At 42.5% G+C, this 15,724-nt stretch overlaps 1 protein-coding gene across 3 annotated transcripts in view; it reads left to right on the top strand.

Moving 5' to 3' along the window:
- LOC109627012 (zinc finger MIZ domain-containing protein 1-like) overlaps positions 1-15,724 on the top strand; it is a 107,484-nt gene that overhangs the window by 77,130 nt on the left and 14,630 nt on the right. Inside the window, exons 5-6 of one of the 3 annotated variants that reach the window (XM_069517478.1) lie at positions 1,393-1,498; positions 10,836-10,871. In XM_069517478.1, coding sequence (XP_069373579.1) covers positions 1,393-1,498; positions 10,836-10,871 — 142 coding nt within the window. Of the gene's footprint in view, positions 1-1,392; positions 1,499-7,352; positions 7,493-10,835; positions 10,872-15,724 lie in introns of those variants that run through there. The other 2 variants (XM_020083322.2, XM_020083324.2) reach the window with 2 other exon arrangements.

Genomic DNA, 15,724 nt, shown 5'->3' with positions numbered 1-15,724 from the left:
AGTTTCATGAAATAAATATAATTTTATTCATCTTGGGGTCACATTTTTTAGGAACGGCAAAGCTTTTTTTACGATGAAAAATAAACAAATCCGGTTTCAAAACTTTGCAGTGCACATTCAGATGATCAGATTTGACAAATGAATGAGACGTTGAATATAAAGGCACATGTTTGCCTCCACTGGCTTTGTACAATTTAAGTCCTGAAATTAGTGTTGTTCTTAGACTGGAATTACCATTTAGCAAAATGTGCCTCACAAGTTTAGATTCTAATTAGGCAGCCTGTACTCGTATATCTTCCTCTTAATGGGTAATTCCTATAAATAAAGGCCAGTTATATACACACTCTGTTTTGGTGTCACGTCAAGACTATACTTACAGAAGATAATGATATGGTGCAGGCAGCAGTGTTCAGCTGTACTACCTCAGGGCTTGTCTTGAACTTCGGAGTATGACAGCAGGATCACGGCTATGAAAAGCCAGGCAAGCAGAAGAATCTGTGTGTAGTGAGGCCTGTTAGTCCACGCAGACCTCAGTATCTCCTGAAGGTCAAACGATTTAAGGGGGTCCCTTTGAGCTGATAATGGCGATGGTAAATCAAAGCAACGTGCGCCACATAAGGGTGATTTACATTGCCTCTTATGGCATGTGGATGTTTCTCTTAATGTTTCCTCTCAGTGGGCATCGATGCACTGGAGGCCACATTTTCTTCTCATCTTTCTGTCTACAGACTCATATGGAAGTGATCAACTTGTAGCGACTTTATCCTTTAAGTTCAAATGGATGTTGGGTGCTGCCAAAAAAACACATCACTTCCCTCATACTGTCCGTCGCTGCAGCTCCTCTTTTCAGCCTCTGTCTGAAATACTTGTTTTTAGCTCTATTCTCTTCAAGGCCACCTGCCCCACTTTACCTGACTTTGAGGGCATCCCAGAGTAGCCCAAACCTCTGGGGAATCATGATTTCACCATTATTGGCCAAACTACTAAGGAGCTGTTTCAGGACCAGTGTTTTCCCTTTATTGCAGACTTAGTGCTTTTTAACTTTGCAGAACTTACACAAAAAAACTATATGAGACACTAGAGGGAAGAAACCTGAAGCATAATGTCTCCTTTAACTGTTAATGGGTCTTTTTTGATCCTCTTCTTTCAGGACATGAAGAATGTTAAGATAAAAACAGTTTACGATAAAATTTGGCCACAAATCCTTAAAGCATCACGTCCTATAATAATATCCTCATTCAACCCTACATTTATTGAACTCTTGTTCGATTATTGGCCTTTCGTTTATGTCTAAGTCTGTGATGTCAGGTACAAAGATTTTGTTTAGTAGTTATTTCATCAGACCATAGTAGTAGTAGTATCTGACACTGTCCTCGTTGTCATTGTGTTCAGGTGGTCAGCCGCGTAGCAGCGCAGCAGGGCTTCGACTTGGACCTGGGCTATCGGCTCCTGGCTGTGTGCGCTGCCAACAGGGACAAGTTCACTCCAAAATCAGCAGGTAAGACCTGAGTTTTCTCCACCGCCATCTCAGGCCATCTGGCCATGCTGGCCCGTCCAGGCTCAAAGTTCCTGTCTTCATTTTTTGGCAGCTTTTCATGATACCTACCTATTGCCACTAGACTGTAGAAGATCCTGTTGCTCCAGAGAAGGAGACTCAACTGTTTTGGACAGCATTTCAAATGGTCACTGACATGTTTGAATTCATGTCTTATATTTTAACTTGATCATTTATTAGTTTCTTTGATTCGAAGTCTTCGATTGCCCTCCAAATGATAAACAGTCCAACTCTATTCTATCTCTATTCTTTCTTGGTTTTCAGCAAAAATAACAATGCAAAATACCTTCTCCTTTCTCAACATCACTGGACATTAAGCATCACCCTCTAAAATCTGCATAAACTTTCACTTCTTCATGTCACATCTCACGTCCAAACTTGTTTAATGTGAGAATTACATCTATAATTTCTTTCTCCAGAGATTTAGACAAAGGAAAGTCCATACAGCAGAATATTCCTTTTGTCACACCAAACCAAATCTACTGTATCAGGGATATGGGAGTTCCTGTTTGCATACGTCTCCGTCATCTCTGTACACTGCTAGATTATTAGGAAAGATGTGGATGAGTAATGTTGTTATCGAGCTAGTGAAGAAGCCTGCTGAGGTGCGGTGAGAATGAAGACGTATAGCCTGTCAGCAGCTCGGAAGATAAGAGGAATATTTTGGGCTCTTTTCCGGTTTTTGATCGGTGGTCTCCACCTGTCTTTGGTTACAAAGAAAACGGGGGTTGCACAATTGCCTTTGTGCGCTCGGCCTTTCTCCACTGAGCAGTCTGTAGTCGACTAGGACATGAAAGTCCGAGCCACATATTGTTTGAATTTGCACTTGTGTGTGCTTTTTCTGATTTATGGAGTTCATGGATTTATATGTGGTTATATTAGCCTTCAAATCATGCAATGTCAGTCTTGTGTCAGCCACAGGAGGGGAATCGTTCTCTTGCCTGCAATTAATTTACACCGCCAAATGTTCTAATTCTACTTAATCCTAAATCAAATCTCAGGCTCTACTTTATGGGCTTAGATAAGATTGCCAATTGATTCTCTGTCTGGATAATTTCCTGTAACAGTAGTCATTTGGAAAGCAGCAAGTACTCGAGTCTAGGCAGGATCCCAAAGTGCATTTCATGGACAATTATGTACCTGCATATGCATAAATGTTATGAGAGGAGAGGCCTTTAAAGAGAGAGAGAGAGGGTCAGTGGAAACCACTGTGGGGGGAACTCTCCTGTGCAACTCCCAGAAGCTCTCTAGAGCAGAGGCCCGAGTTGAGGAGGTTGTTAAGATGGAGAGAAAGCCCCTCTCTGGCTGCCAAGGGAGATGGCTCTTAAACAACACTCCCGTCGGGCCCCCCCTGCTCCCCGACATCCAGCGGGGCTTTTGCCGAGCAACGGGGGAAGGGAGCAAGTCACATGATGGCGGGAGCAGGTCAGCCATCTAACACCAGAGACAGACGGTTCTGTGTCTGCCGTTCACTGAAAGATCCAAAAAGAAATCTGAGATGCTACATTTGGTCTGTGTACAATGAATAAAGTGAATTTTATGTTGAAATAAAGTACAGTGTCATCTGCAGAGGGATAATTCAATTGGCCACATGTCACTTGTTTTCCTGAACGTGATTCAAGATGATGTTCAAATTTGCTTTTTCATGGAGTGTGATAGGCCTGTTGTGGATAAAGACAGAAAGAAAATGTTCCACCTTATATTTCCTCCTTATCTTTGCTAACAGAGGCAGAATAAGCATCCAGGGAGAAATTTAAACCAAATCTCTTCCTATTCCGTCACATCATGCATCTTGTAATTTGCTCTGAAAACCTACGTATGAAGTTGGGGCAGGGGGTAAAAACAGGGAAAAGGGGAGAGCCATGGTGGTTTGTGAGCAGCGCCGCCAGCAACACAGAGGACATCAGGTCAATGGATGAGCGCTAATAAGTAAATCAGATTTAGTGTCCCATTTTAACCAGGCCCTCACTTGTCTTGGCACTGACGCACGGTGCGGTGGAACTACTATGTTTCTGTTATGTCATCTGAATTCCTCTGTGGAGGGGGGGGGGCTGATTTCAGCAGGAGGAAATCAATGTTCACAGTCAACTTATGGCTGAAACAGGTTGTAACTTTGACAAATTGATTCATTGTGAAGTGCTTCCAACAGTTTAAGGTATTAGTTTGTAGGAAAAAACATTATTACGGCAAAAGAAACAGACCTTGATCCTAATGATACCACTAATGTGTATTTTTATCATTATTACCACCTATTGATTCTATCAGTCAGCAAACGTATGTATCTGTATTTCAGCAGAGTGAGCACTTTAGCAGTTTAGATGTTTGTTGTGCGTTAATGGCGTTGTATTAAATTCTCCTCCAGGAAACTGGAAACAGAAAACTCTCCACACACATTGTGATTCAGTGAGTTGTACTACTGATCTCTTTAATTGATTTACTCAGGGGTTTGGCCAGTTGTAGTCCTCTTGGCTTTTCTTTTTTTGTAAGCGGCCCTCGCTGCTCAGGCAGACCTAAAGGGGGGGTGGGGCATCTGTCTGCTAGTAGTGACCTCTTTGTGAATGAGATTAGCCTGCTCTATTAATCTGCGATTACTTGGAACTGTCTTACCGCAGGGCAGAGCCACGCACGTACAGAGCATCAAAGCACGGGGATCACACTCCCGGTGTGGATAAACTCAGCCTGTCGCTCTTCCACCAAAACCATTCTTTCTCCATCGCAGAGTAAATTACAAGCCCTGTAAGGCCTGTTCCATCAGTGTTGCACCCCTCCTGCTCCTGCAGTGGTTCAGTCTGGTTCTAGAGCGTCGACAAAATGCTTGATCAGGATTTTTTACCCCAAGAGGGTCACAGTAGCACATTCCCAATTGTTTGCGCTTCAGCAAACTCTTGGAATTCCTCAGCTCCAAAGAGTGAAAGGAAGCACCGACTAATAAAGAGAAAGGGTGGGTGGGGGTTACCAGTTGCAGTTTTTCAGCTCCTGGAGCTGTTCACTCTCTCGTGTAACAGACGCCTGGTAAACTAACTATTCAGCACATAATGAGTGGGGCTTGAGCTCCTGCTCTGTCAGCCTGAGTTGTCTACACTTGTTTTACACGTGTAAAACTATTGTCAGATTGAATCAGTAGATGTTGTGGGTTGTGTTGAAGTGTCAACATGCTAAAAACACAGTTTGTTGAACTACGTTTCATTGTGTTTAGTTGTTTTGACAATTGGAGTTCTGAATAGTTCCAGTATGAGGATGCATTTAGATATTTGATACCATTTTTCGCTTTCTGATACCTGGAGTTTCTGAATCTTTAACAGTTGTTTCGTACTTACCCCTCTAAACTGAAGTCTTACATATTATACATGTCGCTGTTTTACATGTGGAACCTTCCATCTTCTTCTGCCAGTGGCAGTGTGACTTTACTGCTGTTTTGTGTACTTTAATTTAAAATTATATTTTCAAGTTTGCTGTAACTTTAAATACTTGTACTGAAGTAGTTGAATTCTTTACGACGCTGAAGTGCAGATGTAATACACATTTCCTCTATAAACTGTTGCCTGGAGTGGTGGTCCTTCCCAAGCTGCTTTTACCGAGCCCTCGCCTGAAGTGGTGCTGATGACGCAGAGGTCAGATATGTTGCCACTGAGCTGTGGAGAGGTCTCAGATTCTGTTACACAATACACACACACACACACACAGACCTGCAGGGCTGTAATTTCTCTTCCCCAAGCTTTCCACACCAAAATGTTTTGTCTCCTCTCTTCAACATATAGTTTAGCTGTGGTTGTTCCTAAATAGAGAATAACACAGACTCTAAAAACATTGTTGGTGGTCTGGACCTTGTGTGACTGTGTGTGTGTGTCAGCAGTAGTTGGATTAAATTTAAAGACTGTATTTAAGAAATAAAAAAGGATTAGATTTAATCAGATTTCAATTGAGATTTAGAACAGAAGAGGTTTTGGTTATTTTTTCAGGCCAACCATAGAGAGTAGATTCATCTCCTGCATGAACATATAGTCTGTATTTAGTCTTTGAGTCTAAACCATTATTATTGGATACACAAGAATCATTGTCAACTTCAATAATAGATTTTATGAATCAAATGAGTTGATATTTGTGATTGATTCCTGCTTGATGTTATCTATCCAAACATTTTCTGTATATATGATTTTTTATTGAAAAGCATTTTAAACCTCTTAAATCTCTATAAACACAATCTGCATGTGAATGTGCAGAATCTGTAGGTGAGGGGCACGATTTTGCAGCTGGAAGCTTTCTGGTGTCTGTTTCTAGTTTGACAGAAACCGGACATTTGAGCAGGCTGTAGTTGCCCACAGTCTGTGTGGAGAGATAGCTGTTAATAGAGATTACCCAAAATGTTGCTGGGACCTAAAACACCCACCAAAAAGAATCACTGTTGATGTTTTTTGTGTGAAATATTCAACTTGTTTGATTTTGGTCGGGCTGGTCTACACCGGAAGCCCCAAAATATGCCTGTTGCCTCCAGAGGCTAATTCTTCGTCAGGCGATAGCCGATGGGCTCCTTGATGAAAACATCTTGAACTCTATTTTCTCCTTAGAATTTCTCCCATTCCTTTCTTTAAAATTAGATGAGAATATTTTCCTAACATAGTTCCATGGATTTGAATGAATCTTGATTGAGTTTCTGAACACACCGTAGTGTCAGAGTCTAAAGTTACTGTGTTTGTGCACCTGATTCTTAGAAAGACAGAAGCTGCACCGTGTCCACTTTGGACAATTTCTCTGCTTTACACCATGTAATCACTGCATGAAGACTTTAAGCCCACCATGATGGATGTGTTAACTTGCAGTCTGGTTGCAGCTGTAAGAACCCCCCCCCCCCCCCTTTGTGCACTCAGCTGATAGTAAATACCAGAAAAGCAAATACAGACAGGAAAGACCATGAGATAAGAGCTCTTCTGTCCTTCCTCCTCTGGTTATTATGTCTGTGGCAGCGGGAGGTGATTGGTGGCATCTTCACTCGCCACATGTGGCTCTGTGATTTACTGCACAACACAATCTGATGTTTGCATATTAAAAATCAATTCACATTCCACCTTCTGCCTCTAATTAAATGCCTATTGTTGTTTTTTAACCACAGATGAGTTGCACTAATTTAACACCTGAATTGACTCGCTGCTGTGGCTGCGGCTGCTGCTGCTGCTGGTGAGTGTTTATTTGCAGATGACAATAGATGCTCCAGACTGCCTCAGGTGGTGTGTGTATACCCACAGTTTACATGTTTTATAGGTGTGTAATTATTTATCCAAAAGCTTTGCTCGGCCTCCTGTGTGCCGATAGACAAATGTGGTCTAATTGGCCCCTCCCTCTCTCCATCCCAACCCTCCGCCGCGCAACGAGAAGCCACAATACCCAGCTCCCTCCCTCCCTCCCTCCCTTCCTCCCCTCATCCTCCATGCCCCTTAATTACGATGAGTAGTTTGATGGATTAAGTCGACTGTATGCAAAGACATGGTTCGAGGGCTGAAATCGTCATTTGATGCACCCACCTGAGCGACGTCTATCGTCACTCTTCTGCAGGACTTGCTCGTCGTGCATGTAACAGAACAAATGTAGCTTCTTTTTTTTTTGAATGAATGAATGAATTGATTTGAAGGCTTCCTTTTTTACTCGCCGCTCTGGACCCAGGCCAAGATACAGGCTGTCTAGCACATTAGGCACCACCTCCCCCCCCCCCTCTGCAAGTTTGAAATGTGAGCTGCCTGCATTTTCTCCCCTCCTCTCCTCTTCTCCTCTCTTCTCCTCCCCACCCGTCCCTCCTCTCCCCTCCCCTCCCCTCCCCTCTCTCTCTCTCTCCCTTCTGGCGAAGTGGCTGTGGCTGCTTCTGTGTGATGTGTGTATTGGGAGAGCAAGCAATGGATCACTAGACAGAAAAAGAAGATACATCAATAACAGCTGCATACATCCGAGGTGAGGAGATAAGCATTTGGTTCTCTCCCTCTCTCTCTCTCTATTCTCTCTCTCTATGCCTGTCCTCTCACCCACTCTCTCCCTCTCTCCCCCTCTGCTCCCCCTCTACCCCTCACCCCCAACCCACCCCTCTCTCTGTCTTTTAACCCTTTGCTGCTGCAGAAGCCGGCTCCCCAACATTGCTGAATTATTTGTGACTTAGAAACGTACCTTCCTTCCTTCTTTGACCACAACCGTGTGTCCTTCCTCCTCTTTTTTTCCTCCTCAGTAGCTCTTGGTGCTGTATGAACTTTCTTTTTTTTCTTTTTTAACAGCTTATCCCTGTTTTCCCTCTCATTGTCTCTGGGGTATTTGTTGCTTGAGTGCAAAGAAGCCGGTGGCAAGTACAGCAGGAGCCCATTAGCAATGACTCCATCTGTGATTGGTTTTTGCCTGCAAAACAGAGAGAGCAGTCATGAATAATTGATGCGTATTGTGCAGTCAGTCACTGGACACGCAGGGAGAGAGAGGAGAGGAAAACGGAGAGAAGAGCTGCTGCCCTGAGACACTGAGGGGATACGAGGGAGGTGGGGGGAGAGAGGAAGAATGTTAGAGAGAGGAGAGGAAGGTGGGAGGGATAGAGAGAGAGAGACACAGAGAAAGAGCTTTAAAATAGCTGCTGGCTCCGGTCGTGCAGAGATTAAGGCTGCCCTGTATCGCCTTTGTTCTGCTGTTGCAGATTCATGCACAAAAGTGTTTCTCGACACAAGTCCCCTCCTTTTTTTCTTTTCCTCTGTGAAGTGAAGAGTGAGCAATGAGCAAGAACAGTGCCGGAGTTAGGCTGGTTGAAACGCGGGTGGCATTTCAGACACAGAGGGGGGAGTGTGTGCCACAGCGAATAGGATGGAGCTGCTGTTGGCTGTCAGAAGGAAGAGACAAGAGTTAAAGTAGATTGTGTTTGCAGGGGGTGGATTCAGTGACAAGAAGGAAGGTGGCTCTGCTGCTGCTGCTGCTGCTGCTGGGAGGAACTTCATATTATTTCCTCCCTGGGGAGGGGGCAGACAGGAGGCTGACTCCTGCAGTGGTAGGTGCAGGCGGGCACCCTGCCACGTCTTAAACTAACGGAATGGGGTCTGACAGTATGACGAGTGCCTCGCAGTACCCCCGCGTGATAGAGCCGCAACAGCTGACTGCTGCATTTGACCCACTTACAGCTCACACAGAAGGGGTCAAAATGGCCTTGATTATCTCTCTGAGTCGTGCTGACCTACTTGAGGCGGCATTTTCCGTGAGACTCTTGGCAGTTTATCGCACCCACTCCCCCTTTAGTGCCACACAGTGCAACCAGCCAGGCTCACTGCAGAGACACGCACAGACAGAACTCACCAGTTTCAGTTCCGTGATTCTCATGGTTATCATGTCTTCTGCTGAGTTTTTTTTTTTATCTGAGCTTCAGATTTAGATGTGGCACCTGTTTAGTCGATGCTGAAATCGGTCGGTTTGCTTGCTCTCTCATTCACAGCAGTTACATTAGATTTAACGATGATCAGATCATACAGAGTTGGATACATCCATAAAAACCCTTTTCTACAGCATAACCCAGTTCTCAGTCCTTCTGCACTTCATAGCTTCGTAAATTAACTCTCTAGCAATCCCCCCATTGTTAGACCATTGTAAAGATACAGGCCAACAATGGAGAAGTGCATTATGCTTTTTCTGTGGCTGTGATCCACCATTGATTCCAAGCTTCCAACAGCAAAGGAGCAAAAGCTACAACCTTTCCAGAATCAGCTTCCAGCAAAAGACTCCTACTGACCTCATAGAGATTCATAATCCTTATTATTCACTTTTCTTTCTCTTCAGTAAATTCTTATTGGGAATGGCTCTTTTGTCTGCAACAGTCAGTGTGTCCACAGATATAATTCATCACTCCTATTTTGTCGTGTTCAGTGAATCGCTTGACATCGGTAATGGAGTTTTGTTTTACTTGTGAAGTTGTGAAAATGCTTTGACCTTTTATCTTATTTTTTTTAACAACAATAATCAAAAATAATGGAGCAGTTGATGCCATCTGTTTACTTGCTCTTTTCATCAGGCTTTAATGATAGAAAATTCACTCATCTATCAATTACAACATGTTTTTATGCACCTCCTGTGATATGGCTATCATCATCCAATTAAATCCAAAAGATGATTTGAAAACGTCATATATTAAACTGTGATTGTAGTTTTGCACAGTCTGTTTTTACAGTGTAAAAAAGCAACATGCTTCACATCCATGTAGTAGTTGTACCAGTTTGTGTCAAATACTGCGATGTGATCTCTGAACATTTCAATAATCTGACTTTTAAAGCTCCACGTGTTTCCGTTGATGGATATTTCTCCTCACATCAAAGGGGGACGCACACGCCTCCACCTACTTGCGTTTCTGAATGTAAGAGAACAAACAACAGGAATCAAAAGGAGACGTCAGTGGGAGCTCTGTTATTTGATCTTCATTTAAGATCAATACTGTTGGTGTAAAGTTGAGTTTTTTTCCTCAGCTGTAGTGTAGAGCAATGGAAAACACCTCTTTTGATCTGAGAGCGAGGCACCTTCTGCAGAAAGGGAGTAAAGGTCTTTACAGGATCTTGTACGTGTGTTGTTGAGTCTGAAAACAGTGAAAAGATGATTTTAGAGATCCGCTTCTGTCAGCGATTACCAACGGGGATGCATGGAGTCCCAACAGTAGAACAGGGGCGTCCAGTCTACGTACAGTCTTTGGCTGAATATCACTTGAGACAAAGAGCTGCGTAATAAGTTCAAGACACATGTAGTTTGGCTTTTTTGAAGCAAATTGTACTTACTTGATTGTTGTTGTTCTGGGTTTGTTCTCTCGTGGTTGATGCACTTATTGTAAGTCAGCTAAATGAAATGTAATGTGAGAAATGGGGATAGAGAAGAGTGGGCTCAATAATCAGTAGGACATTTTACAGCCACCACACAAATCAATAACTGATAATAATACTGTCATTTTTTTAACATTCTTCATAGGAGCGCCACCTTGTGCCAGAAAAGACTGCATGTCTTTAGCAGTGATTACCAATCCTTAGATTGTCGTCATTTTGTACCGAGACTATAAAAATACTTTTTGTTTCGATTCCATTATATCCATGATTTTAGTTAATTTGAGTGTAGTGTAGTTCATTCTCACCTTTTCTTGGTAATTATCTATTTTGGAGTGTGTGAATTGATTTGTAGTTCTCACCCATCCAGTCACCTCATAAACACGGGAGCAACTCCTCATAAAATGTCTGTTGTCATTCACTCAGTGTCTTAGAAATGTCTGTAAAGTGCAGTAAAATGTAAAATTTGAACCCTACAGAAACCAGCTGCTGCAGGAGGTGTCAGTCTGACTCAGGTACTTGCTGTGTGTCCAAGTGCTGCACAGGAAACTCATGAACACTGGCTGAATCCAACCAAACCATCCTCCATCATGTTCTGTCCTCACACCGAACCGTGTCGACGTGTACTGTGCGTGGAATGACATCAGATGTGCTTCTCGGTTGGTCATTTAGAAAAAAAAAAAAAGCTTACATGGCTGCTGCTGTTGTTTCGTCTGTTTGAGTTTTCCCGTGTGAAGCATGTCACACGTGTCGTCTCATCGTCTTGCCTGCGGTCATAATTCACACCGATGTTCTCAGCTGTTCATCGAAGGCATTTTAGATCTCAAGTTTATACCTCGCTCCCCCTGTTGATTTGCATGGTAATTACTCCCCACCACCACCACCACCTTTTCATTTCTGTGAACCAGCAGTTAATAATAAGAGATGTGAACGTAGCTTACATGGTCGTCAGGATAAAGTGATGAAAGTTTAATGATTGCTGGAAGGAAAGTGGGACAACAAGCATTAGAGAGATTGTTGCAAATTGGTCGTTTATTTACGCTGTGCATGTATCGGTTTTAGTACTTGGCAATTTTAAATAGGAATGTAAAATATGTGCTGATAATATAAATACACGTGTGTGGTGTCAAATCCAGTCACACTTTAAAACATTTTTCCTTGACTGAACAAAAAATTGATTATATAGACAAAACAGCAGCAAATTAGTTGAGATGAGAGGAATATATAAAATAAAAACAGAAAATACATTTTCTAGTGATGCAGTATAAAAGATTAAAAGATTTAATAAGAAAACGTTAGTAGAAATCCTGTCAAAAGCAACAAGCTGATAACAATAATAAAATTTTAATATACACATCATCGACAAACCTTCATAGGGTTTTATGAAGTATGCACAAAAATGCTCAGTATAAGGATGATCTCTGCTTATGAAGTCAATAAAGTGTCATTGTTTCGATTTGAGTGTCTTATCATGTGGAGTCTTTTTATTCAAATCCTGATCTGTTGCACATATGGATGAGTCTAATGAGGCTGGAGGGGTGCTGGGACCCGACCCAGGCTCCTCCAGTGTCTCTTTCTACTGTACTTCTAAAGGGAGGCTTTGACGCCAGGCCCACTGTGAAAAGGTCACAGGTGAATCAGCCACCAGCGTCTGCCGCCGTGACACTTCCCCGGCCCTGCCCAGCACCCTGAGGTGGGCACTGGCGTGGGCACATCTGCTCTGTGACTAATTAGTATCATTGTAGGCAAGGGCTTAAGGCCGGGCCTTCGTTAATAGCCGCCTGTTGCTCGAGGAAACAGTCTGGCTCCCATAAGCCGCTTCTTCGCAGGTCTGCTCATCTGATAATCTGGTTGCAGAAGTGTAGCCGGTGCGGTCGGCTTCACGGAGCAGTTGGCAGAGTGTCAGGAAGCTCAGTGTGGTCAGGTGATAGGGTCATGAATCAGACAATCTGAAGTCACACTTTACACACCGATTTATCTTGTCATAGGTAAAAGACTTTGTAGCAAGCAATTAAAACGATTCCCCTGCCCATAAGGACCATCCCTGTGTATAGTCCCTCTCTCTCCTTAAAAAACACGTATACTTAACATTTTAGCCAAACATTTTGAAATGCACGTCGTCTAGTTTAAGATCCCTTTCTACATTGGTTTACACTCATGTTAAACACATTAATAAGATTAAATATATGTTGTGAAAACCATAATATGTAATGACTCATATAATGATAACTATATATGATACATGTAGTTTGTATGGCACTTGTAAATCCAAATTAAATGGAAACATAAAACTGAAAAAAGAAGAATCATTTAAATTTAAACGTACAATATGTAACTTTGGCCACTAGGGGACTCTCAATAATAATTGCGATCCATTACACAAACTGTGGAAGGAAAAAACAGGCAGTGAGTTTTTCCTTCATCATACGTCGTTTTCCCCAGAATTTATTTTTATATGATGAAATGAAAATGTCCCTCTACGTTGTAGGAAAAATGTATCAAAAATCTAAAACATAGTGGCATGGTTTACAGAATCTGTGACGTTAAATGAGCTAAAACTATGACTGGGTGTTTGTTCTTAAAGTTGACCTCAGACAAAATGGTGCCAGATTTCAGCTCCTGAATTCAGCTCCTGGTAGGTTTGGAGGGAGATGAGTTCCCAATCAGCTTACTGTAGCTGGGGGAGCGACGTGCAGTAACAGATTGAAGACTAAATGTTGGTTGGGGGAGATGTTTGGTTTAATACATAAGGAATTAATTCTCAGCAGGGGGTGAGATGCTATAGATTTCCACCTTCGTGCTTCACACCGCCACTGAACAACATGCTCTGTTTTTAATGAAGAGATTTGTTGCACGTGCCAGGAGAGATTATCTTTAAAAACACTGGCCTGCTTATAGGCGAAGACAGGTTCCTGTTTAACCATGACCAAGAAATGACAGCTTGAGTGATGCGATCTGACAAAATCATCTTGAGATTGTGGCATATATAAAGTGTATCATGTTCCAGTTGGTATTCAGTTAGTGCCAAGAAGATTTCATGAAAGATACGCGAGATTATCTTCAACTTGAATCTGGGTACACAGATTTTATTTGGCATAAATGTCTTATCTTTGGCGTTTTTGATTTTTATTCAGAAAATAAAAATGTCTTTGTGTGTATACATAGAAATTTGCATCACAAAGTGGTAACCTCGATATTTTAATACTGGAGGTATTATGACAGTAGAAGTGGGAAGTTGAGAGGAATGAGGGACAGCTTTCATATCTTTCAGCAACACAGTGTTTAGAGGTTTTTGGTTTTGCAACAAAGAACGCAGGATGTCAAAAGAGAGACCAAGAAACACTAAAACCCGTAGCGATTTCTTTTTCTCCTTGTGCCTCCACATGGCCACATGGGCTTGTGGTCTCCATAAGACCTTTCTGGCACGAGTCCAACCACCTCCCCCTCCCATTTCTCCTCGCTGGATGGACATGGCACGACATTGCGGCCATGTGGCCGGCAGGAGGCTGTATTTAAGCCGGGGCAGCTCTGAAATGGGCCATAAAACCTAGCCAGCAAGTCTGGCTCCCCATGAGGCAACGGGCCTAAGTACTCATTGACAAGACTCCAACATCACCGACTTCCCAGAGAGAGAGAGAGAGAGTGAGGGAGCAGCAGAGGAAATAATGCAAAAAGAGGAAAAAAAAGAAGCAGCACACAAAGATGAGGTGCAGACAGGAGGCTGCTGTCTGGCCCAGATAGATGGACTGTTTCATAACTGTTAGTGCTAATGCTTTAGTCCACAATATGTAGCTGCTAAATGCTTATTTTCATCTACCTACTAATTCCAAAAAACCCTCTGTCTGTCTGAGCACATATCTAGGGACCTCTGAAATAGCCCACATGCAATGTATGAAAAAAATAACACCAATAATGTCAATCATTCAAACACACATCTCGACATTAATTCAAATTCAGTTTCATTATAAAATATAAAATCTTTATTGCAGATAAAGCAGGTAGGATGAACTTACTTATTACTTCTGGTCTTTAGTCGGAACTGTGAAATGGCAACGGGTGGTCTTTGCTGAGGACCTTAGGTTGTGACCGGGCACATATGGTGTCTGAAATAAACGTTGGTGCAAGACCAGAACTGACGTTAATAAAATGTTTAAATCAATTCTCAAATTTACTGGAAGCCAATGAAGAGAAGTTAACATTTGAGTCATATGCTCCCTTTTAGTAGAAGTGGTCTGTAATTAAAAACGTTTTTTTCGAAATTTCTTTCAGCTAAAAGTACATTTCTCTCAATGGTATCACAGCTTCATAGTAAAGGGTCAACAGGGAAGATATGTCAGATTTGAGGCGACACTCGCGTGTTGCCACTTCACACATCCTTCTCACTTCATCAGCGTTTTTGGAAACATCGCTCACCCTGAAAAATGCCACGAAATGACTCACCTCACATTAAAATCTCAGTGACCGAGCTAATGAAGTCAGTTTACACACTCGCTTTTACAACACCTAGTTGCTTCCAGGCCGAGGTGACGGAGAGTTGAGGGGGTGGCCGGCGATGTAAAATGCGCTCCATGTGTTTTGAGGCCGTACACCTGCGACCTAATCGTCTCATTGTGGATGAACTGTCGCAGATTGGCAGATCCATAACCTGTTATAACCACGAAAGACCACATGATGGACGAGTCGCTTTTCATTCCATTATCAAATTGGCGGCGATGAATAATTTGTTGCATCTGTGCGAAGACAAAGAGAGGGTTGATGGCTGCCAGGTGGGCACCCATGTGGAGAGTGTGGATGAGAGGCAGAGGGAGACAATTTACAATCCAGCCGATAGTTTACTCGTCCACGGGATAGTTTGGCACCAGCTAAGCCTTTATAAGAAATGTCATAGCAACCAGTTATCATCTCCGCACAGGAAGTTTTTTTTTCACCCCTCTCTGTTTGTTTGCAGGATTACGCAAAAACTACTCAACCGGTTTCCATGAAATTTTGTAGAGAGTTGGGGCATGACCCAAGGAAGAAGCCATTAAACTTAGGTGTGGCCCCAGGAATTTCTTTTCACTTTCTTTTATATTATGGGATAGGGCATTCTTCAAAAGTTCAGTTGATTTATCACAGAAGTCATGGATCTTGATGGGGGGGATCAGGCATGTTAAAGGAACTGGTTTGTGCAATTTGGTGCAGATCCAAATAAAAAAATAAAATCCATATCGAATCCGGTGAATTAAAATGAGGTTCCATTGGGGACTGTTGGCTCTTGGTGGAGGTTTTCTGGTTCATATAGCTTCATTTTATATTACGAGGTAAATCCCATTTTTCTTGACAGTTCCGGGAGGAACACAAGTGAGGAATTCCTTGGCTAAAACTAAAT

The sequence above is a fragment of the Paralichthys olivaceus genome, chromosome 21 (genome assembly GCF_024713975.1).
Source record: "Paralichthys olivaceus isolate ysfri-2021 chromosome 21, ASM2471397v2, whole genome shotgun sequence".
Lineage (NCBI taxonomy): Eukaryota > Metazoa > Chordata > Actinopteri > Pleuronectiformes > Paralichthyidae > Paralichthys > Paralichthys olivaceus.
Note: the sequence above shows the minus strand (reverse complement) of the source record. Positions and strands in the feature narration are given on the sequence as shown.